Source organism: Lonchura striata, chromosome 25, assembly GCF_046129695.1.
Source record: "Lonchura striata isolate bLonStr1 chromosome 25, bLonStr1.mat, whole genome shotgun sequence".
NCBI classification, from domain to species: domain Eukaryota; kingdom Metazoa; phylum Chordata; class Aves; order Passeriformes; family Estrildidae; genus Lonchura; species Lonchura striata.
Genome location: NC_134627.1, coordinates 9,163,186 through 9,188,501, shown reverse-complemented (window position 1 = coordinate 9,188,501; position 25,316 = coordinate 9,163,186). Strand labels below are relative to the sequence as shown.

The window sequence follows — 25,316 nt, the reverse complement described above, 5'->3', positions numbered from 1 at the left end:
AAAGGAGATACTGGGCTGAAAGACTCAGCTCATTATATTTTATTCCACTCCTGTGGAACCCACCATGTGCAGAGGGTTTGCACAAAGCCCTATGCTGCATCCCACTCCTCCTCCTCCTCAGGAAGGAGTGTTCATTTAAATATTGTACATTTATATGCGCAGGGATAATTTTATTCATCACTGTACTTGGCTATTGCTATTTTTTCTATTGAATGACAGATTGCAAGCATTGGGATTCTCTTAGAAAGAGCATGTGTGTGAGTGCCTATGCAGAGAGAGAGGAAGGGAGAATATTAGCAGGAAATTTAGGAAAGAAATCATGTTTTTCTAACAAAAGCCTGGCCTGGATCTTTTGGTTTGGATTCTCGGAGGCCTGATCCCGCTGTATCCAGTGTGAATTAGCTGCTTCAGTGTCTTCAAAGACATGGGCCTGGGGAACTGGTTTCATTGCAGATCCTCTCTTTTAGAGCATTCCTCCCTTGTGTTTGTGGAGTGTGGGAACTTTCCCTAAGAATAAAATTCATACAAATCAGTAGGAATATTCCTGTAAATCAGCCTCTTTTTAAAAAAGATGTATATTTTTTCACTAGATCCTTCAGAGAGATGATGAGAGTAGGGCTGAGTGGGTGACTTGATCTTCCCAGTAAGGCCTCACCACTGTGGTTCTCAATGCCCTCCAGGTCCCTCTGGGATGGGGAACCTCAACACATAACATATTTTATGCCACCATCACACGTAATTTGTAGTGCTGGGGTCTTGTCTTCTCCCCATCCCTCATGGGATAGCCTTGGATTTCTTGGGAGTAGCCACAAGGAGTGTCACATCTCCCTTCTCTATCTCTTCAGCAAATGGTTCAGTATTCTTTGGTGTTAACTGTAATTGTGGGACTAAAAAGCTCAGATCTCTCTACTTGAAAACTTTATTGTTTCTTGTTTAGTGATGATAAACCCAGATTAATGATTGCAGCCCCCAGGACCACATGTTCTCTCCAAATTGTTTTACCAGCTCAGATGGGTGGGAGTGTGAAAGATGATGAGGCACAGCTTCAGGGGTGGGAGTGCTGGGGGGAAGCTGTCAGTGCTGGCACATGTGGGAAGTGGTGAAGTCACTATTCCTGGAAGCACTCAAAAAATGTGTGGCTCTGGCACTTGATTACATGGTTTAGTGTGGAATGTCATGGTGTTGCAAGGTTGATGGTTGGATTTGATAATCTTCAAGGTCTTTTCCAACCATAACAATAATTCTGTGATGTGAGTGTGGTGGGGCCCTGGCACAGGCTGCCCAGAGAAGCTGTGGATCCCTGGAAGTGTCCAAGGCCAGGCTGGACGAGGCTTGGAGCAACCTGGGACAGTGGAAAGTGTCCCTGCCCATGGGCACAGCAGGGGCAACTGGATGATCTTTAATGTCCCTTCCAGCTCAGGCCATTGAGGGATTCTGTGTTTAAAAGTAAAATAAATCATCAATGGGAAGGATTTCTAACAAAGTTTCAGTTGCTGAGCTCAGGCTCCAGCTCTGCAGTGTTGTGCTGGGTGCAGCAGTGGCCATTCTCTCCCTCACTGTGTAGTGTTTGTTTGAGCACATGCATTAAGTGAAAAGCAGCTGATTATGGTTCTGGTAAATAATGTGTTTTTCCCAGCTGCACATGGAATACAATCCTTGGCCTTGCTCACAGCTTGTGATGCCAGGTGTGTGTGAGCTGGCTTTCCCTGCTCTGCCATACCTGAAGATTCTTTGGGGGCTCTGCCAGCCTCCTTTGCCCTACAGTGCCTGGGTTATGGGTTAATTTGGAAATGTTCTCCTGTCTTTGGGGAGGCCTGGCAGGATCTGTGTTGGTGTCAGTGCTGCTCAGTCTCTCAGCCACCTGATGGTGCTGCAGTTTGGCTCATCTCAGCCTCACTCTGTAAGGACAGAGCTCCTCACCTGTGTGGGGCTGCACCTACCTGTGGGTATTCTGTTCTCACAGATATTAGTTTGAGTCTTTATTAGTGTCCAGCCATTTCCCTTAATTAATAACTTCAGTTACTGAATTTCCAGTTATTTACACACACTGCAGAATCATGTTGTTTTGCTGTAACTCTCCCAATGCAAACATGTCTGGGCTGGATGTGATCCTGTCAGAAATTCGTGCCGACTGCTTCAATGTGAACAATGAACCATGTCCCCAACCAAGGGGGTGCTGCAGCTTTAAAGTATCCTAGGGCTTAGAGCCTTTTAGTATAAATTGTTCCCAGAATCCATGTCACAACTCCTTATATGGTGCTGCCTTTTTTTTCTTTTCCTCTTGGTTGCCATGACAACAGCAGCACTGCGCCATTCATCAGTTCTGGTCCTGGGCTGCATCACCAGCCCCTCGGCTTACTCCAAAATGTTCGGGAGAGCATCCATGAGTCAGTCACTCTGGTCTCCTGATCCATTATTTCCCTGTTCTTTCAGCAGTTTGCTCTAGGAAGAGAGCAAATAAAGCTGCACCAGAGAAAGAAACGGTAAAAATCCTTCCTTTTCCCCCCAGGGGATGCGTAGAGGCTACATTTGCTGCAGCGTTCTGGTAGGAATTAAAGCAGCTCTGTAAGACTGGGAGGCTTGACGAAGAGGGAAGGCTGTGTGTCCATAAGCTTCTTTGGAATCTTGCTGGAACTGGCTTCCTGGCACCCAGAGGATGTGCAGGTGATGCTTGTAGGAGCAGCAAGCACTGCGGGGAGACGATGCTTGTGATTTTGGGAACAGAGCTTGACATCAGCAGCAGGAGGTGTCACCTGTAACATCACCCTGATGTGGGCAGCAGCAGGATGGAGCCAGCGCTAGGGAGAGGGAGGGATCAGAGGAGGATCTGTGCCAGACTGCTCTCCAGGCAGCGGTATCCCTGAATTCCCAGCCTGGCTGACTGCGCTGCCGGGCTGCACATGCAGGGGATGGGCAGAGCAAGCAAAGCCCTGTGAGTATTTGGACAATTTGTCTTGCACGGTCTTGGGTTGGGATTGTGTTGGGCATTCCTCAGCCTCCTCTAACTGCAAAAAATCAATGTACAATAAGGGATTGTGGGGCTCCTAGTTGGTAAGGAAGCCATTACTAGGAGGGAGTTAGTGTCAGATAGTGATGCTGCTGGTGGTTATTTGTCTTTTAGTTGTTGCAATCGTTTTACATAATCTGAGTTTGTCACCTCCTTCCTCAGATGTGCAGAATTTCTCACATAAAACATCAAATGAATGTGCAATGAAAAAATTTTATTTCTGAGCATTGCTGAAATAGAACTGCTGAGGAGTGACTTGAAAATGCTGGACACCAAGTCATTTGTTTTCAAAATGTTAGAACAATGGGATTGAGATAATGTTTTCCTTTTGTGTTCTGAAATGACCACAAATTCAATTTGAGTGGATTTTAAAACCCCTTTTGCTGAGGGAAAGAAATATTTGCTTTTCACTAAAAGAGTGAGCTTCTAGAAATAAAAGTAAATAAACAATGATTACCAAGGTAGAATTTGAGGAAAAGCTGTTGAAGTGCCTGATGTTGAAGCTAATTTTTGAAGGATATTGTGCTTAAAATTGTTGGTGTCAGGAGAAACTTTGCTCTTTTGAAAGTATTTTTATACCATAGTGTTTACAGTAAGCTTACATTTCTTTTAATCGAATTCTCTTTCATGCTGTCAGCATGACACTGATCTGAAATTCCTGTTCCTGTGTAGGAGTGGAGGTTGGGTGGAAGGCCCACCCCGTGTCTCAGAATGCATAGCAGTGGGAAGGACCCAGTTACCTGGAAAATGCCATTAGATTTCAGTGAATTATTAGATTTCCAGTGATTCCAGGTGTATAATGTATTTTTTCTGGGCATAATTAATTCATCAGTTTCCCTGATTCCTTGCAATCTTTGTCTGCCTAGAGGTTTCATGAGTAGAACACTTGTGTTTTGTCAGAATAACTGAATTGTCCCTTTTTTAAAAAATGACCTAAAATACACACAACTTTTCATTGTGGTTTGGCCATCTGGATTTTTGGTCCTGTTTTATGCTTTTCATGTGGCAAATCTTGATGTCTCAGGAAGAATTTCTTCATGGAGAGGGTGGTCAGGCACTGGAAGGGGCTGCTCAGGGTGGTTATGGAGTCCCCGTCCCTGGAGGTGTCCAAGGAATAACTGGATGTGGCACTCAGTGCTCGGGACTGGTGACAAGATGAGGATCAGGCACAGGCTGGACTCAATGATCTTGGAAGTCTTTTCCAACTTCAGTGATTCTGGGATTCTGTCTCCAGCCATGAAACCTGCTGGAGAAGGAGGATCCTTTTTCAGTTACAATAACATATGCTGAGTATATTTTTCCTGGTGTGTCAGTTCTTACTATCCATTTTTGGGATTCTTCATCCATTATTTTGGGACTTTTGATTTGTTTTGACAGGCACATACTCAAATGAAAACCATTTGGGCTTGCAGAGATGAAACAGGTGGGTGAATGTGTCACTTCTTACTCACAGATGGACTTTTGTCTCTATTAAACCAATGTAATTCTTTGTGTGAAATGGAAACAATTCTGATTTAATTTTTTTGGAGCTCCAAACCTGTTCCTGAAATTTTTGCAGATAAGTAGTTTGTCTGTTTGTAATTTTTGGAAGTAAACCAAATTCTATGTTGAAGGGTTTTTGTTTGTTGGAGACCTGTCAAACTCACGATATTTCTGTATTAATTTCAGGATAGTTTGGATGTAACTTTTATTTTCTTAAATAAAGGGAAGGCAAAAATTGGCATATCATATTTATTGGCTTTCGAAAGACACCAGTTCTAGCATTGATTTTTCTCGGTGCTGTTTTCAAGACAAGCCCTGTCTTACTTTGACACCCAACTGTCTTTCATATTGACAGAGCAGAAATTGCAATAGAGAGATGCAGAAAATGCTATGTTTTTCCCTTAGTGCTGCTGTGAGGTTGTTGCAGAACCTTTAGAATTTGCTCTTCCCAAGGGTTATTTTTATTTGCATCAAGGCTGTTGGACTGCTCAGCCTTGCAGAGGATGTGGTAAACATATCATCACAGCACTGGAGGTGGGAAAAGGTGATAATAGCTCTGCCTTTCAGATACTTGTGTAGATGCTTAAACAGAGGGAAACCCCAAAAGTTTCTCTAGTGTTGATAGTGTTTAAAAGCCAAAAAAATTGCCTTGAAACTCCACGGGTTTTCAGATGAAGAAATTATCCTTATTTCACACTGGAGCTGCACAAAATGGAGCATCTGTCATGATTACACTTCTGGTGTGTGAGAATTTTTAATTTTTAGACATAGCTAAGAGGTTTCTATAGCAAGAGGAGGTGGTGTAGAAAGCCTCCTGTGGAGTTAAATCAGGCCATCACTCTTCCCTTGGCTCTGTCTTTCCTCCTACTCCTGGAACGTGCCTTCAGTGGTATCCTGTGCGCTTGAGAGCAGAAAGACAGTCACAGCATACACTCATGTGGAATAAGCCCTTGCATTCTTCTAGGCTACTTGTTTTCTAAGGAAAAGGCCTCATCTCCAGCTGGGCATGTTCTTTGGTCCTCTCCTACTTCTGTCACAGCAGGACAACCTGTTCTGGAAACTTTTTCCTGTGTGAAGAAGGAATGACAACACAGAGGTGTTGGGTTGAGTCACAAGATTGAGCATTACTTCTGCAGAAGTTAATTTCTGTATTTGATTTGTACCCGGCTGGCTCTAACCATGCAGGAAACCTTGATCAGGTTCAATTAAACTCATGGTCTTATCACCAAGTTTGGGATGATGCCACGCATGAGATGTTCCAGCACAACATGAACAGGGTCCTGCTGGGGTCATTGCAGTGTCACATGCCGAATTTTCATCACAGATCCCCTGACTGATGCTCAAACCATACAGGAGGTTGAGGACTGACCTGGATGTTTGGCTCTGGACCATTGCTTTGGCACATCTCTTTCCGTGCTCTGTGGTGAGTTTCCTAGAGTAGCTGTTGATGCTGAGTAATTCCTAGATAGTGTGGAGCTAGATAAATTTCCCAGATTCCTAGATAGAGGAGCTGCAAAAAAGATTGAGAAGGAGTTTTTACCAGGGCTTGTGGTGGCAGAATAAGGGGGAATGGCTTTAAACTGGCAGAAGGTAGGTTTAGATTGGATATTAGGAAGAAATCCTTCCCTGTAGTGGTTATCAGGCCCTGGCACAGGTTGCCCAGAGCAGCTGTGGCTCCCTCATCCCTGACAATGTCCAAGGCCAGGTTGGACAAGGCTTGGAGCAACCTGGGACAGTGGAAGATGTCCCCACCCCTTTGGTTGCAGTGGAAGGCTAAACTTGAAAATCCTGTAAGTGTTTCCTCTGCAGAGATGAAGGCAGGATTAGCACAATACAGGTTTTATCCCTGTTATGTGTTTCTTTTTATCTTCTCAGCCATGGAAGTGAGTAGGTGTAAGTGAGAAAGTGGTTTTTAGAAAGGAAGCCACCAGATGGGTGCGCTTCTGTCAGTAAATGGTCCTGGCCCTGTTGCATGTCATGGCTGTCGCCCTTTCAGCTTGGAAAGGAGCCCTGTGATCCTGCGAGTGCTGCCTCCCATTATTTACACTTTAATGTCCCCTGGTCCTGGGACATTGGTGATGTCACAGGATTCATGTGCATCAAGCCTCACAGAAGTTTTGGGTCTTAAATCCACTCATGATGAGGAGCATGGCACTCGTGTGTCAGTGACAGTCTGCTTCAACAATCTGTGTTCACACAAATAATCACATGGTTATTAGATATTTCAGTTAAATCCCTGAGGCATGCCATGTGTCCTTGGAGCATTGTCCCTGCTCCTCTGTGGAAGGAAGGGATGATGAGCAGTCATCACTCCTCAAACAGAAAGTTCTAACAGCTCCTTTAATTTTGCAAGAAAATGAAGACTTGGAAAAGCAAATAAATTACTGAAAACTACAGATGGCTGAATTAGCAATTTTCTTAGGTAAAACCCACCTTGTAAGTGCAGCATAATGCAGTTTTTCAAGTGTTAACAAACAAGTTCAGCTAATTCAGGCTTGTGCCTTGCCAGATAAGCAGCTTCATTTTAAGGATAGAATATTCTGTGAAGCTGCTACCATCGGAGCAATAGGGATCCTAAATCAAGTTTCATATGAATGGAACAGTTTTGTATATGTATCAATATAATTACAGCTCTGGTGGTATCAACTAACCCAACTGTATTAGTTTTAGCACCACAAAATTCGAATGTCTTGCACAGAAATAAATAACCTTAGCTGTTCTTAATCTCTTGCCTTTATTTTAAAATGCTGTTATCAAGGAGTGAATTTATATTGGCTTGTAGCTGTGTAGTCCTGGTCATAAACAGTGCTTTATATAGTGAACTGCGTCCAGTCTCACACATGCTCTAACTTGGGATTACTTGGGCTGTGAATGGTCAGATATTTTACAGTTTACTCTTCTCTCTTTTATGGTTACAATATCTTGGTTTGATCTTAAGGATATGGTGTGAGGAAGAATGAGATTTTGTTGACGTGCAGCTTAGGCTTACTGCTGGCCTTTGCCCTGCCACTCCTGTACCAATTTAATTTGCTGGTATAATTTGATAATTCTTGGCTCCTTGCAAAATACTTCAGCAGCACTCTTGCAGTGCTGTCTAGAGTGCATTTGTTAATCTTTTTCAGTTCCTTTCCAAGCCCCTCGTGCAGGGTTTAATTTTTTGCTGCTCTAATTACAGAGTATCAGCAGTGGGCACCCAGTGTGCGGGTACAGGCACTGCAAAGACAGGATGGCAGAGCTTTGTCTGGGATGGCAGCAAAGGTGGAGCAGGTCATGAAAGCAAATGAGGCTAAGCATGAGGAGCAGGAGGTGGTCAAGGGTGCTGAATTACTTCTCTGCTGGATAACTGCTCATTTATAACTCTCTTAGCACCAGGCAGCTGACAGGCGGTGGTTGTGGCATCAAGTGCTAAAAAGGGCTTGGAGGGAGCCCTGGCTGGCTGCAGACCCGTTGGCCTGGTGTGTGTGTGGAAGATGTTAATAGAAGGAGGTCTGAAGGGCAGAGTTAATCGCACAGTCACAGAATGGTTTGGATTAGAAAGGACCTTAACAACAATCCAGTTCCACCCCCTGCCATTGGCAGGGATACCTTCCTGCATACACTTCTCGGTGTAAAGAAAAATGGAGAGAATCCTAGAATGGTTTGGGTGAGTAGGGACCTTAAAGCTGTTCTAGAAGACCTGTGTAAGAGAGTATAACACTAGGGAGATAAACTGCATTTCAGAACTGTTTGTATTTCACTTGCTCTTTTCTTCTGTGGGAAGAATCACCACTTAAATATATTTTCTCTTTGTCTAGTGCCTTGAGCTAAATTAAGCTTTGTCGGTGTCCAGAAAGGATTTGACTTGTATGTTCAGCATAGACCATTTTAAAAAGCCCCATGAGACAGACACAAGCCCCTTGGTGGGGACACAGTGGCACTGGGCAGCTTTCCCTGAGCTTTGTCAGCTTCATGCAAGAGCGAGGGAAATGAGTTTGTTTGCTTCAGTAGATGTTTAATTAGTTTCTGATTTCTGTCAGCTTGGAAGTTTAGTTTGAAATCTGAGCATTGTTAGAAATTGGTGTAACAGGTTTTTTTTAACCAGTGAATTACCAGGGTTGCCTATAATTTGATTGAAGTGACAGAGCTCTTTGCTGCTCTCTATAGACTAAATGTCCTTTACAGTGTACATCCAGGTCGTTTTTTGGACATTTTCCCTCATTTTTAGTGCCAGTGCAATATCTGAGTCACTGAATTACAGAAAGAACTCCAAGATAGTAGGAGATTGAATGGGAATAATGCAATTCAGCACTTGTGTTTTGTAGTATTCTCCTCTCATCTGTTTTAAATTTAACATTTAATGAAATAAAACTGTTGGGGAAAGGAATATGAGGGGTTGAGGAATTATTTCCCCTCCAGCTCTACCATGTTTCTGTCATTTGGGAAGATCTTTGGGGTATTAGAGCAGATCTTATGTAGGCTTAAAATATTGGTGATGTGGTTTCATCCCATAGTCCCGGCTCTCCAGTCACTCTATTTATTTTTTTTTTTTAGTGTAAGCAAAGTCTGAAACTTGAAAACTGACTGCAACAGAAATTTATCACTTGTTTTCATAACAAGATGACTTAGAAAGCTGGAGCAAGTTCTGCTGCCTTCCTTTCTCTGCTTTCATCTGCCTCGTCTCATGCACAGGGTTCAACCTTGAGTCACAGATGAGGAATTTCTGTTAAGAAATTTTAGCAGAAAGCTTGCTAAGAGGCTTCAGAAGATGCTGAAAAGAAGAATTTTTTTATGGGAAATGACATGGAGACGTGTACAGTGTGCCACAGCTCCAAGGAGTCAAAATGACTTGATAAGTTTGGATGGGAAGAGGAATGTCCCATCTCCTCCTCCTGCCATGTCTATATATTAGTTAAATAACTTCTTTCTCCTCAAAGCTATCCCCTACATGCACTAAGACTTGTTGGCAGCCCACATTGGAAAAAAGCCTTATCTAGGGGGAAAGTGAGGGTGCATTTTTCTTTCTGGGATCAACAATAGGAGCAGCTTTCGTCCTGAGGCTTGCCCGAGTATTCCAGGGAGCCTCTGTTCAGGAGATTGACACTGGGATGCTCCGAAACTAAACCCTTTGGGCTGAGATGGGGAGGGGACTTTGCTGGCTGGTGTCCTCAACAGTGGAAAGTTTGATGTCAAAATCACTGTTCCATTTCTCTGAGTGACAGAAAATTGTTCATAATAATCAGCAAAATGGAAATTGACCTTTGGAAGCACAGACTACAGCCAGGTTAATATTTTAGGAGGAATTCTTTTCTCTCTGAAAATATAAATGTATTGTATGCATCATTGTATTGCCATTATTGAACAATTCAGGCAGAAATCTGTATTATTTTATTCTACATATATTTAAAATGCATATAAACCTTTTCAAAACCAGGTGATTTTCTCCCTTGAACATTGATTAGGGATGTCTATTCAGACAGAAGACCATTTTGATCAATTAGTGTGAAGGTTTGTAATAATTTTGGTAAGATAGGTAATAATTTGATTTAATTGTATGTTTTCAGAAGACTCATTCCTTTTTGAGGTCACTGAACATATTCTTGCTGGTATTTTCTGTGCCTTCTTCATCTGGAGAGACACAGAGAGGAGGAAAGACTATTCCAGGAGGTTTCTGTGGTCCCACAGGATTGCAGAATCCATGGCTTTGGAGAAGTATGGAACTTTGGAGAGTTTTGGAACAAGTATGTTTCCAAACAACACGTTGTTCTCATCACTTTTCTGTGCTGCCCTGCCCTCACTGCTGTGATAATGTAGGATGAGAGGAGAAAGGCTGGGGAATGTAATTTAAAAAGCTTTTATAGTCTCAAATAATAGAAGAGGAAAAAACTGTTACACAATGGATTCTATAAAATAATGCTGGATTATGTAAAAAGGATGTTAACCCTCATTGTATGTGTTGTCACTGGTTTAATTTAATTTTTTTTTAATATATACCTAAAAATCCTTATTAATATGGCTGTTATATTATTTTGTCTGATCTCCCAGAGAAGCTGTGGCTGCCCCATCCCTGGAAATGTTCATTGGGTTGGATGGAGCCTGGAGCAAGCTGGTCTAGTGGAAGATGTCCCTGCCCATAACAGGCAGTGGGACTGGATCATTTTTTTAAGGTCTTTTCTAACCAAAACCGTTCTAGGGTTCCAGGATTAGTGCCACAGCAAAAATAATCATGTGGTCTGTAATTTCCTCTTTATGGCTCTTACCTCAGCCAAATAAAAGGTGCTTTGGGCCAGAGGAAGGAGCAAAGCTTCATCACCCATGTGCTGGGTTTTGTGCAGCTGTGCTGAATGTGACAGTTATTTGTTCCAGGAGCTCCATGGATCAATAACTCTGCAGCACTAAAAACATTTTCGTTTGAGGGAGACTTCAATAAAGTCAGCTGCACAGCACTGTGGAGCTGCTGGGATGCTTCCAAACATGAGTCAGGCTCTGGCATGAGTGAAAGATGGGAATGGAGGATGCACTGAGCACCCACTTTTCCTCTCTTTAAGTCTAAGCTTCCATAGTTTGCTCTGAAGAGCAAATCATAACTCTGGCTTTTCCCAAACATAGCGCAGCATGGGCAGGATTTTGTAAACTTTACCACTTTTGAGGATTTGATTCAAATGTCAAATTTATGTTACAAAAGAGGCTCATCCAGACTCTAGAGTGGGAGCCTCAGTGGCAACTAGTATGGGCATGCAGGTTTGAGGGATGTTATGAATGGGGCAGATTGTTTCAGTTTGCCAGGCAAAGCCAGAACTTTTCCTGTGTTCTGAATCCCTGTTTTAAAGAGAGTCTAAAAAGTCAGGCTGCTGACAATTGCAGTTACTAATAAAATACTTTCCCTAGTGTTAGGTTTGGGGTTCTGTGATGGACTGGTTTGGGTAGGAAGGGACCTTAAAGCCTATCTGGTCCCATCTCCTGCCAAGGCAGAGACACTTCCCACTGTCCCAGGCTGCTCCAAGTCCCGTCCAACGTGGCCTGGGACATTTGCAGGGATCCAGGGGCAGGCACATCTGCTTTGGGCACCCTGGGCCAGGGCCTCCCAAATCCCACAAGGGGCATACTTTGTCCCCGCTGGAAGATAGACAACCTGTTGCAGAAAGTGTCATAAACAAGCCAGCTAATTAAATTTTCTGATTGCTGGCACTGCTGTTTTGCATTGCATGGTTAATTCCTACCCAGAATAAGCATCATTTTCCTCGCCCAGGACAAGTTGCTGTCAGAGTCAAATGAGAATTTTATTTGCATCGACAGAAGGATTTTCAGTTTTGCTCTGCTGGCTTGGTCACTAGTGGGGATTAATCTCACTAAGAACTGCAGAACTGGCCCCAAAAATGTGCAGTATTGGTTTGAAAGAACGTCTCAGCCACTGAAATTGAAGTTCCTTCTTCAGTAGTGGCAAGTCAGTTCCTATGTGATGCAAAGAGGACTGGCCTGTGAGATGGACATGGATCACGGGCTGCAGCCATGGGCTCCTGGGCTGTCACAGGGTGGAGGGCGTGGGACCCCAGGAACAAGGGTGTGCCTTTAGGCGCCACGTAACCAATATGCTTTTTTTGAATTAAATGCAAGTTTTGCAGTTCTAGAAAGCCAGTGTTGCCAGTGACTGCCATCTTTACTCAATCCATTATGTTTTTATAACTGGTTATTGCAGACATCCTTTTTCCTGGTGTTCTTGGAAGAGAAATTTTTTTTCTGCTCATAAAAACTCCAGTTGTGTAACATGAAGGGCTATTTTCCTGCTGTTTAACGCCTGGAGTTGGTCCGTTTCATACAGAAAATCCTTATAGGATAAGAGTCCTAAAGGACTGAGCAGGTACAGAATACTTCAAATAATGGTTTCATGCTTTTGTTAGTTTTTATAATTTGTGCCAGAAGCTCATCCCATGACTGTGATTATAAGATTTGCCTTTGCTCTCAGGAAGGGGTTCAGGACCAAGGCAAACCGTTGTGCCTTGAAAAGCCACTTTTATAAAAAGATGAGTGTTCTCCATTAACATTTGGCTGTAGAGTGTCAAGCCAGATTTTAGATTTTATAATATTTCCATTTTTCCAGTAGAAAACTAATGCCCAAATCTGAATCTGTCAGGATAATATTCATTTGAACATGAGTCAGAGGTGCTTAATTCTTGTACATGAAAATCCTCCTTTCCTGTAATCAATTTATGGGTGAGTTAGGAAGAGTTTTTGTCTTTCCCACTCTTAGGGTATTTGTAATAACAGAAACTCTTCCTTCTGTGATTTTTCCCCACCTGTATTTACATGGAGAGGATTGTATTGACTTAAGCCTTTTAAAGTAAACTGTTGTCTGTGAGTCATGGTGACATGGTGTGTCTTGGCTGTTGGAAGTGTGTTTTTAAGGCTCAAGTCATGCTTTTGAGGGAACAAAAACATAATAAAATAGATGCCAGGCCAGGCTGGACAGTGCTCTGAGCTACCTGCTGTAGTGGAAGGTATCCCCTGCCCAGTTCCAGGGAGTGGGACTGAATGAGCTTTTAATTCCCTTCCAACACAACGCAGTCTGTGATTTTGTGATGCTATGAAATGCATTAAAATTATGTATGTGGTTGAACTTGCAGTATATGGAGATTTCACCACATTGGTGATAGGATATTCTTTATTGCCCTCAAAGAGAAAAAAATGGTGGATCAGCTTGTTGGATCCATGAGCTGATCATGTCTGCTGTCATCAGTCAGTCCTGAGGAGAAGGCAGGAATTAGTGGGGCAATAGGCACCTCAGTGAGGAGTAAAAGAGATCCAGAGTAAATGTAGAAATAAAACCCAATGGAATGGGAGATCAGTTCCTTCCTTATAGGTGAACTGTTCAGTGCTGATCTGTCAAAACATGCAGGTCCTGCATCTTCCACAGACCTGTGTGTCCACACAGCAAGTGGTGTGGTGATCACATTGTCCTCTCTATGCTTATTAAAATTCTCCTTCCTCTTTTTAAAAATACTTTTCAGTGCATAACCATCTAGTGACTATCCCATCAGTCATTAACATTTCTTGAACTGTGAAAATTCTGTGAGTATTGTGTTTTAGAACACAGTGAGCACTGCCACATGTGTGTGGGATGATATATGGTTCTGGTGTCAGCCAGAAATGATAAAGAAAAGACAAGCAATTTTTAATATATATTATAGAAATGGCTGTTACTGAGACTGTAGTAAAACTTATTTATTAAAACTGCAATAACAAACTAAACATTAAATTATTGACCTGTGAGGAATTATTATTTTAAACAATTTTTGGGCTATAGCAATAATCTTTTCAATATTAAAATGTTTTCATTACATCAGGATCTGGCACAAGATTGTTACTGGGAATGATTTTTCTCGGGTGTTGGCCAGTGTGTGGCTGTGGGGTGTTTGTGTGTGCACATGTGGGACTTTTTCCAGGGGGGATTATATAGAATTGACTGCTGGCTTGTAGTGTTTAGCATCAGATTGTGTGTTTGGGTGGTGCTGCACATCCATGACCACGTGGAATGGCGGGGAGAAGGGGCTCCAAGCTGTCCTTATCTTTCTGAGTTTCTCACATTCCTCCTGCCCTGCAGGGCTCCTGTTACACCAGCCCTGATGGGCTTGCAAGGAATGTGCTGGCAATGTGTCTCATAGTCATCCAGGATTTTTGCGTGCAAAATGGAAGTGTGGTACCTGTTTTCCCTCAGCACATCTCCTGAGATGGATTATGAGGGGGTAGAGAGGAGGGCTTTTAGCACACCTGTTCTGGTGCAGAGATGGGCGGGTTGATTCCTTGCCTTTCTTCTGCTTCACAGGGACCTTCTATTAAAAAATCGTACCTCAATCTGCATCTCTGTTTTGCACACTCCATTAAAAAAAAAAATTGGGATCACTAATGTGTAGCTCAGTTGGAGTGATCTGGTTGTCAGGGTCCCCATCCTTGGACCTTCTCAGCCTTTCCTAGCACCACAGCAGCTCCCTAAAACCAAGAGATTTATTGCTGCCTCAGATATCATTCTCTGACCTGTTGAGCTTTTATTACAGGAGATGGAAAAGAACAGCCTCCCAATCTTTAGCTGCAGATCCCAAATTTAATTTGCAAGACAGGGAACAATAAAGATAAATTATGTAAATGGAGGGGCAGAAGCCACTGACCTCCAGAATCAGTGCTGAGGGGCTTTTCAAATTAGCCTTTCATTGTAATGAGCATGCGAGTTTAACTTGGAATTACAATATGACATTCTCTGCATATAACTTATTCTCTAGTTCTCTTTCTCTGGTCTGGAATATATTTAAAGACTTCTACTAAACCACTTTTATTAATTTTACTCCAAAAAAAAAAAATGTTGTACAGAATTTCATGTCTTTTAGAATTCAGACTTTTAAAACATGGAGAAAATCCCATTTTTCTAGCACTAGTGGTCAGTGATGCTTTGTTACAGACACTATTACCTTTTCCCCATCCTCTGTTAAGTCTCTTGATCTTTTATGGATTTGCAGGGATAAAAGTGGAGTGCTTCTTTTTGGCTTGCACAGTGTTAGCTTTGCTCTGCTTTTTTGTGTTGAACACCAAATCTGTTTGGTCCAAAAATGAGACTGTCCTGAAATTGAAATTTTATGTTCAAGAAAACAATTACTGAACATAGCATTTATGTGTTCAGTTCAGATATTTGCAGTTAAATATCTTAAAACCTGATGGGCTCTGTGTACCTCTCCATGATCTTTGGGTTTCCACAGTTGCTGGATCCAGGCTTATTTGCTTGCTATAAAAACTTTGATAAAGTAGAAGAAAAGAAAATGTTTTAGAGTATCAGGAATGTGCCTCAGTGCTCACACACTTTGAAGTCAGCCTGTGCAGTTTGAAAGTTTAACCAAGAGCCATCTCCTTTGTAAAAAATGTAGATAATTTTTTTTCCTGGGGAAAAAAAAAAAAGGTAACCTGATATGAGTCTGACAGTGTCGTTTAGTTAAGTGCTTCCATCTGTTGCTTGCTATTTCCCTTACTCATGACCTCTCTTTTTCTCTCCCCCTCCTTCTCCTTTAGCCCCTCTGAGGAAAGCAAAGTTTGTTGAGAGCCCTCGAATCCCAGAGTCCGAGCTTGGCTCCCCAACCCTCTCTGCCCAGAAGCTGGATGTTGATGCATTCTGCCCTGGTAAGCTGCATGCAAAGGCTCTGTGTGAACAGGGGCAACAGGCAGAGAGAATTTTTAAATGTAGAATATGGCTCCTTTGGCTAGATGGTTGGTTGGACCTTCCCTAACCAAGTTTCACTGTCTTGGAAATTTGAATAAGCATTAATTTCTGCTAGTTGCCCATTTATGTTTGGTTCTTGCAATTTTGCATGTGGCTGCTCTCTCCTCAGAATAATATAGGAGGCCTAGAGAGTTGCTTTTGAGAAGATAAAAATTAACCAGTAAACATTCCTGCTTTAAATATAATTTTTAATGCTAGTCTGCTGGAATAAAACCACGTCTCAGAAACACCATTAAATCAGCTTAAAGCGAAACTGTGGGGCCTTGTTACCTGCATCCAAGAATATTGGTGTATTTACTTTTATTTTGTTAAGAAATACCTTCTAATTTCTGTATCCTGTAGCAGTTGCTCTGAAATGCATACATGTTGCTTGAGGCCTCTGGTTGAAAAATAAATAAAGTGGGTCATGTCCCTTCCTGGCTCAACCCTGTTCATGTCTGTCAGCTCAGGCAGGCTTTACCTAAATCCTCCAAGCCCTGGCAAACCCAGCACATGTGAGTGCCTGGAATCTGCAGCTCAGTATCGTTTCCCAGATTTTTCCTCACTTGCAAGTGGCAGGCTGGGGAAGGCTAGAGACTGTGGAGGTGCTGGGAGAAGGGTGAAAACAGCAGTAAGTGTTTTAGTGGATTCTGTGCTGAGTTATGCAGATTGTTCCTCTGGCTTTCCTTGATAATGAACCAAAGGGATCCATACTCACAGTAGGCTTTGGATGGAAAAAAGAATGTTTAATATGTTGAAATGATGTGCAAATATGTGACATCTGCCTCTGAAATCTGTAGCTACAGTCACCAAGGTCATATTAATAAATGTCTGTGAAATCAGGGTGTTGTTTATTCCTGTGGCTGATGAACTTGAAGAAGAACTTACAGAGTACTCAAAACTGGAGGAATTAATTGAATGTTGTCCAGATTTTGAATGTGGGTTTTCTTGAATGTATTGTCTGAAAGAGAAGTTGTCTCAGAAAAATCAACAGTTCCTGTGCTTGGCAATACCTAATTTGAGACCACAGTTGCCTTGAAAAGTGCTGCTCCTTTTTCAATCATCATGAATTACAATTAAAATTGTGCTGCTGCAGCCTTTTTTTCTAACAGAATGGCTTCAGCTGTCATGTTTATAATTGTTAATAATTATAAACTTCTTATGATTGCATCCACAGAGAATTATCATTGGATTGTAAGATTAAAAAAAAATAAATTCCACATTCCCACACCCAGACATGTGCCTCCCCTCTTACAGAGCTTTGGAGGGCAGGACTCCTGCCAAGCCCAGGGATGGGCTCTGAGAATGGGATCTGCAATTTCTTAATTTTTTTTTTTTTCTGCTATTTGATCTTTTTCTCTTGCTGATAGTTTAGTGATCTGAAAGGAAAAGTGGTGTTTTGTACTGCCTTGAAGTGTTCTTAAAGGAACATGAAGCGTCATTAAGGATGGAAAAAAGTGACAATGGCAGAGTTGTCACAGTGGAACCAATAAGGTTGGAAAAGCCCTTCAGAGTATCGAGTCCAACTGTAAACCTAGCTCTCCCAAGGCCAACATGAGACTATGTCCCCATGGGCCATCTTGGTGTACTTGGAAAAGAGAAATGAGATAAGAGCGGAACAGTACATGCCAGGGAAGAGCATGGACTTGGAGTCAAGGCAGAAACTGCAGGTTGGGAATCCAGTTTGTTTCAGTTTCCTTAAATGTGATCCCAAGGACCTGTTAGGGAGCTGCTCTCTTCATGTGTGCCCGTGTCCAGGGACTGTGGCCAGATTTATATGGGCAGTTGGGACAGGCAGGGGAAGAGGGGAGGATAGAATCCATTGACAAAGGATTTCTGAAGTTGTTCATGGAAGAAACTGCCCAAATTTATGGATTCTTCTGTGAAAGTGGCAGTAATGTGGGGGATGGAGGCTTTGCTGGTCTGGAAGGCTGGATTCCAAGCTCAAGATATACCACCTTGGAAGAAGTAGGTGGCTGGGGGAGGATCCTTGTGTAAAGAGGTAGAGAAAGAAAGAGCTAAGTTGTGATCAACTCACAGGAACCAAAGGGGACATAGCATCCAGCTCCTGATGGGAAGGTGGAGGAAGAGTCCTACTCTGGATCTTGGCAAAGCTTCAGGCACTGCTTGGAATCAGTTTTCCAAGGAAATACAACTTCTTTCTTCTGTGCTAGGCTTACATTAACTCTCTTCTAAAATGTGTGCATCCTGTGAAGATACAGCACACAGTGCTAAATTCCGAGCATTTCCAAGAATAACGGTATGAGTTGAAAGAAGGAAAAAATTAAGCTGATGATCTGCCATGCAGTGGAGGGGAGGTGGAGTGGTTTTTAATTTGATCCCTGACAAAAAAATGTAATTAATTATACACTTGAAAGCAGTTTAAAACACTAAATAGCAAAGAAAAGAGAACATTAGCTACTCTGCATATATAGGAATACCGATTTCAATTTGAGATGCTGAGAGGTGAACTTTGCTCAGTATCAAAATGTTTATTTTAAGTCTTCAGGCAAATTTCAGCACATTCCAGGGAGGTGGTTTCCTGAGCAACTGCAGTGCCACCGCTCAGCCCCTCATGCTGCTGGGGGTAAGATTTGCTTGTGACATCTTCAGTGTGAGTCAGTGTGGGGGAATTACGTGCTCCCAACTTTCCAATGCCAAGGAAGGACAAAGAAGATCACAATACCGAGTGGTGTTGTGGAGGGCAGTTCTGATACCAAGCACAAATAGTAAACTTTGAAGCTTGGTATAATTTATTTTTTTATTACATTCCTTTTATAGAGAAAAGAACATAGATAACTTTAAAATTATTAAATCTTCTTAAATGAATTTAGAAATTGGCCCATATTTTATAGTTGTTGTAACTAAGATGATGGCAAAAATAAGCTGTTCCATGACTTTGAAAAACTCCTTTCTACCAGAATTATCACAGAATTACAGAATAAGCTGAGTTGAAAGGGACCCACAAGGATCATTGAGTCAAATTATGTTTCTGTAGAAGTTTTTGTAGTTGTAGTTGTTCAGATTTCAGTGTCCCTGGTGGAGGAGTTCTTCCTTGTCTCTTCCCTGTGTGGGTAATGAGGCCCTAGCACAGGTCTCCCATCCCTGGAAATGTTCAAGGCCAGGTTGGACAGGGTGAGCTAAAAGGTCTCCTCCAACCCAGACCACTCTGTGACTCTGTGACTTAGCAGAGACTTTATAAGGAGAGTCTTGGAAGGTTTCTGTTCCCTCTTCCCTCCTTGTCTCTGCTCCAGTCCTGCAGATGCTGTTCAACAGAGGCATTTGTGTTTTCCCTCTTGTCAGCCCTCTGAAGGCAGGGAGGTGGGGGATGATGCCCTCCCATCCATCATTGCTCTTCAAGGAGGATAACGAAGACTAGCAGGAATTGACCTTCAAACCTCTGTTGTTCAACTGTCAAACCTTTTCTGCTGTGATTCTAGTGACTCAGTTTAATATGTAGGGGTTTTCCTCCAGTTTATCACACCTCACTCCTGCCAAGAGGCCCTACTTGTGTGGTAAGCACTGTCCTGGCTTCTTGGTTCTTAGTTGTGTTCACAAGGGCATCTTTCTTTGAGCTGCTTTTTGTTTCCCATGGTAGCTAAAACAGGTTTTGACTTCTAAGTGCTCAGAAAATCTGAGATGGATGGTGCTTTCAGGTAATAGCCTTTTGTCTCAGATTAATGTTTGCAGTTGCATTTTATGTAATTTATTACCTTGCCGTGGTGTTTCAAAAGCTAAGTTATGACATTATCTTTTAATTTGATTAACTCCTTCTTCAGAAATTTTGGGACACAGATCTTGAGTGTCTGGTTTGCTTGTTGCACATTAGGCTGGCAGGCATCTGTTTTCATCCGTGATTGAGTTAGGAATCACTGCAGTGCTCCCGCCACAGACAGGGAGAGGAGTGATTTACCATGGCAGCGGCACTTGTGTTCATCTCCTTTTTCTCTTCCTTTGGCTAAAGAATCATTGAGCTTGACATCTGCTTGCTGCTGCTTCTCTTTTTATCATGTAAAATGTGTATTTTTCATTTTACACTATCCACGTGTTTCTCCTAAACATAACAAAATGCTTCTCAGGTCTTAGAAAAAGCCCTTTAAGAGGGAATGCAGGAACCAGCACTCCTCTCTGATTTTTCATTGTGAAAATACAGGCACTGAGCCAAAAAAATCCTACAAAACCCCAAACAAATTTAGCCAGCAGGATTCTGGTCCAACCTTTGTCATATTGAGCAGTGATGAACTGGGAGGAAGCAGAGGAAATAAACCAACTGTGATCTGACAAATGCTTTTACTGTTGAATCTTGTGGTTGTCCCAGCACTGTCAAGCCCACTGACCTGAAGGGAATGGGAAATCATTGTGATCAGTCCTAATTGCAGAAGAGCCATAATTTGGCACATTGGTTGCTATGGAAGCGATTGACTTTTCTCATGCTGTTCCTGGGAGGATGCTGTTGGTTCCTTCTGCTAGATCAAGAGATGGAACCAGTTTCAGAATAAACTCGTTTATTACAAAACAAACCCCATTCTGGTCTGAAGTTCTGGATCAGAGGGAGGAATATTGAAGGTTTTGCTAGAGTTCCAGGTGTGAATCCATTTGGGATTGGCCACAGACCAGTTGCCATTAGGTGTCATCGAGTTTGCTTGAACTGAAAGTTGCAACTTGGAGAATAGTGGCGTGGTCCGGAGTTTAGGGTTTATTGAATCTTACCAAAATGAGGTTGTTCAAGATAAGAAGTGAAAATAATACAAATTGCATAGATTATTCCCATATGTTTTAACTGTTAAATAACTGGAGACAACATGCTTTTCTTGAAGCTTCCTGGTGCAATCTGTTAATACCCAACCCTTACAGGGATTGGGTGCAATTAACCTGGAGGAGAAAAAAAAAAGAAAGGGAAAAAAGAGGGGAAAAGGCTGTAAATGATCCAAATTATGGTTTTGTGATGAACTACCCAACTTTAAAGTGTTGTGACTGCTTTCAGAGATGTAACCTAGATGACTCTCGAGGTTTGTTTTGCTTCAGATTCTTCAGCAGCAGCAGCAGCCTAGCACCTCTGGCTTCCCATCCAGATGGATCCCAGGGAGTCTAAGGAGTTGTTTTGCCTCAGCAAGCAGCAGTGCTCACTTTCAGCTGATCTGTTGGGAAACAGTAACATTTTTGTGCTAGTACTTTGGCTTTTTGAATATTTATCGCTTTCTGCCAGCGAATAAATATGTACATAAGCAAACCAACCCTGATGTTTTTTCCCTCATGAAACTGTCAGTGTTAGGCCTGCGAGGATCAGTGTAAAACCTTTTCTTCCATATCTGAGCAGGTGGGGCAGATTTCTCACTGACTGACTCTGGCAGAGGAGTTTCCTCTTCTAGCATATTATTTTTTGACAAGAGCAGCCCACACTGATGCCCTTGAATCCCAGCAGGGTTTGGCTGTGATGCCACTTTAAAGATGGTCCAGTTCCACCTCCTTCCATGGGTAGGGACACCTTCTAGAAGTGATTGCTCCAAGCTCCATTCAGCCTAGCCTTGAACACTTGCAGGGATGGAGGCAGCCACAGCTTCTCTGGGCAACCTGTTAGGAAGTGTGTGTGCTGTCAGGCACATCCCAGCAAGTGTCCATGCTCTGCTCTAAAAAAGAGGAATTTTATTTTTGTCATAAAAATGTAGCTGGAGGAGAGGGGAAAGAAAGGCAACTTTCTGCAAAAGCGCTGAGGCATTTTAGCAGTGCAATTAATGGGTAATGCTTCCCTGGATCAATGTTGCACCTCCCTCAGTAAACCAAACAAATCCATAATTGTTCACCTTGTGATGGTTCTGTTCCTACTATGCATCTGTCAGGCTGGATTAGCTGCGTGTTGGCACTCAGTGGGTCCCAGCACAATGACAGCCTGACCTGTTGGTGATAGCACTATCGCAGTTGCGTTTCGGCTCCTGCTTGTAATGCCCTCGATGTCGTTACACAAACTTCATTTTCCTTCTTAGTTCCCTGTTGAGTTCTGTAGGAGTTCTCTAGGTGGGGTTTAATTTGAAGTTAGCCTTTGCCTTGTGTTTATGCCTGTCCTAAGAGGAAATGCAGGGATGCTAAACGAGACAGAAAGGAAGGAGATGAGGGTTGCTAGAGGTCTTGGTCATGGTTGTGCTGATTAGTGACTAGAGTGACTAATCTGTCCTCTCTTTTTCACTCTGGCTCAGATATTTATTCCCAAATGCTTTATGGTCTAGAGGAAGTGGTCACTAATTCTACTTCTTTTTTTCCTACAATGTTTTTGAGATGGTTTTTGTTTGTTTCACCTCTTCATGGAGGCAATCCCCTCAGTATTCATTTTACCATTATGGTTAGCTGTAACAATAGAAGAAGGGGTGGTTGCATTTGTAGGAAACTGGTCATTCTTTTATAAGACTGGTTCCCATGTCCCAGTGCCTACAGATGAAAGTCCTTGAATTTCAGTGATGCTATGGAGAGCTGCCCATAAGTGAAAATATGCAGTGCTCTGAAAGCCACACCATGACTTGTGCTCTCTTGCCAGTTGCTGTGACTTCCTCACCCTCCCCAGGGCTGCAGAACAAGAACTTCTTTATTCTTATCTAGTGTGACTGTTGTTCCCCTGGTGAAATTGGCTTCATTCGTCAGCATTCCCTCTGTCCCATCTGCTCTGTTCTCCAGGGCAGCACAGCTGTCCTTGGACCCTGAAGAAAGGAGATCAACTTGTGCATAACCTCCTGTACCACAGTAGATTTTCCACCTCATTAAGCAGAATTTTTTACGTTTTATGTCACTAATTATTTAACTCCAAATCACTTGAAAATAATTACCTTGAGTCCAAACATGACCATTTTGGTCAGCTGCCAGTTTGAAAGTGCAGCCCTGCTTGGAAGCACTGGTTGTAGCAGCCTGGCTGGTATTTTTTTAGAGAAAGAACAAATTTTAAATTGATCTCATCGACATGGACAGCAGTCCTTCCCTCTCCAATCATTGAAGATACACAATTAGCAACAGCACTAGACGTTGGTTCTGTTAGAAATTAACCCCCAGAATAACAGACTGGGTTGAGCTGGAAGGGACCATTCCACCTTCTGCCAAGGGCAGCAAATCTTCCACTAGACCAGGTTGCTTTCAGCCCTGTCCAGTCTGACTTGTTATTTTAAAAGCTGGCAACACTAAATTAGTCTATTTCTGTAGCAGTTATTACATCCAAACAGAACTTTTGAAGTCTTATTCAGGTATGTAATGGTAGGTTTTCAAGATTGTTGTCAGTGTTGTATTGTAAATGCGTAGACCATAATTTAGTCAGATTTGCTTTTAATAAATTTATCCTGGGAGCATGCTAACAGGTCAGATCAGGTAAGGACAAGGTCTTTGTCCTGTCTTGCCTCTTGCTCCTGACTTCCCTCTTAACAGTGGTCAAAGGTGACAAGTGTCATTTGCCTTGCTAAACGGTTTGGCTCATTTGAATGCTCGTGTTTTGACGTGGCAAAGCTGCCTCGGAAGAAGGAAAGGTGTTTGTCAAAATCCTCTTCTACAGACTCTTCTCCCCAGTAAAATTATGGAAATACTATGTTATATATGTATGTATATATTTCTGAAAGTCTCTTCCAACTTTCTTTGTGCCCGTTAGTTAACCAGGATTGGCCTTACCACAAAGGGAGCAGGTTTTTCAACATTCTTGTCAGACTTCTATCACCTGATCGAAATAAATGATGTGAAAAATAAGTGGAAGGAATGTGAGAGGTTTTGAAAGAGAGTTGTTGGAATTAAAGAGATTATTTGGGCGGTTGTGATGCAACCTGCTGGTGGAAGTTCGGATTTTTTATTTTTTTTTTTCTTGTGAAATTTTGTCCCATTTGTTGCTAAGAGACAATAACTACTGATACTTAAGAGAACAAAAGACGTTGCTGTGAGGAGGAGGAGGGAGCAGGGTACAGCTGGCTACTCTGTTACCTGAGGGGTTTTCTCTTTAAAAGGGCAGAGATGCTGCGGGAGCTTGGCCGGGGGTGAGGGGCTGGGCTCGGCTGCCCTTTGGCTCTCGGCACCGGAGGAGGGGCAGCCGGGCTGCGGTCGCTGCCGGCGGGATTCGCTGCCACCACGGAGCTTTTGACCTCTCACTGCTTCCCTACCGTGGGTGAGCCTTTGCTTGTCAGAGCAGCTGATAACTGGGACCTTATTGCACCCAATCTGACTGGAAAGGACCTTCAGCATCCATTCGGATGCCTCGGAGGAAAACCCGGGACCCCGGCCCCTCGCCTTTCCGAAGGGCGCATCTCCCCGGCTGAGGCGGATGCTACGGGGGAACGCGGCTGCCGCTGCCCCGGGCTTTTTCGCTACTCTCAAACCCAGCCCCCCGTGTGGGTCCGCCGCCCGCGGCTCCCGCCGAGGCTGCGGAGTTGTCTGTTAGGTTTTGTTTGCCAGCCCCGGGGGGTGTGCCCGCCTTTGCCGCTGCAGCCCGCTCGGCGCCCGCCATTCCGTGTGGGGAGAGGGCCGAGCCCGCGGCACAGCGCCCCCTGCAGGCGCGGGGCGATCCCCGCCCCGCCCGGGGGCCGGCAGCGCCCCGGCCGGCTGTGCCCGGAACTGCACGGAGGGGCGGCGCCCGCCCCGCGCCGCGCCGCCGGTGTTCGACAGAGCCGCTGTTTGTTTGGCTGGTGCGCATATCCACACATATACATACATATATACTGTGTATGTACACACATACAGCCTGCTGGGTATATATACACACATAACACTGTGTATGCAATGTTCCACCAGCGCTCCTGTTTGGCTTTTATACATATATACACATATATATATACACATATATACACATATACCCTGCTGTGTGTATATACACATATATACTGTGTATGCGGTGTTTGCCAGAGCTGCTGTCTTAAGATAGTAGTGAATTGATATTCATTAGCTGCTCTGGCTCAGAAGGGTTTGGGATTAAAAATTACTTTCTGACCATCCACTTGAAGGACTATTAAAGAGCATGATCAGGAAAAGTGGTAGAGAGAGAGCAGTATTTATGTGTTGTGCTGAGAAGAATTCCTTTTGTTTTAATTTCTTCTTAGAGGGAAGGTCTTTGGAAGGAGTGCAAGAGACTGATGTAGTGGGATTAATGGTGGGAATTTGTGCAGCTCCTTACAGAAATTATTGGATGGAAAAGGAGGCACTGAGGGAAGCTGTAGGAGCACAGGTTGAATTGGAAGTGCAGATTAACACCTCCACAGTTCAGTGTTGGATTTTGGCTGACAAGAGGGCTCTGATGTCAGTATCTAGGGAGAATATATTTGCTTTGCCACTTCTCTGTAGTGGGATGGACTTTAGTCAGACCATTTTCCATTGCTGACAGAACTACTAATACTTGATTCACAGAAATATTTCTGTTGGAAAAGACCCTTAAGCTAATTAAGTCCAACCATTCCCCCAGCACCACCACTATCTTCACCACTAACTGTATCCCAGGTGCCACATCCACAAGTTTTTTTAACAATTCTGGGGTTGGGCACTGCACCACTGCCCCTGGGCAGTTGCTGGACAACCCTTTCCATGAAGAAATTTTCCCTAATATCCAATCTCAACCTCCCCTGGCCCAGCCTGAGGCTGTTCCCTCTCCTCCTGTCCCTGTTCCCTGGAGCA

General features: G+C 43.1%; 1 protein-coding gene across 10 annotated transcripts in view; it reads left to right on the top strand.

The window, feature by feature from the left end:
- TANC2 (tetratricopeptide repeat, ankyrin repeat and coiled-coil containing 2) overlaps positions 1-25,316 on the top strand; it is a 154,522-nt gene that overhangs the window by 47,700 nt on the left and 81,506 nt on the right. For 9 of the 10 annotated variants that reach the window (XM_021538563.3, XM_021538560.3, XM_077788386.1 and 6 more), the window contains one exon: positions 15,515-15,622. In XM_021538563.3, the coding sequence (XP_021394238.2) occupies positions 15,515-15,622 (108 nt within the window). Of the gene's footprint in view, positions 1-3,671; positions 4,431-15,514; positions 15,623-25,316 lie in introns of those variants that run through there. The other variant, XM_021538569.3, reaches the window with a different exon arrangement.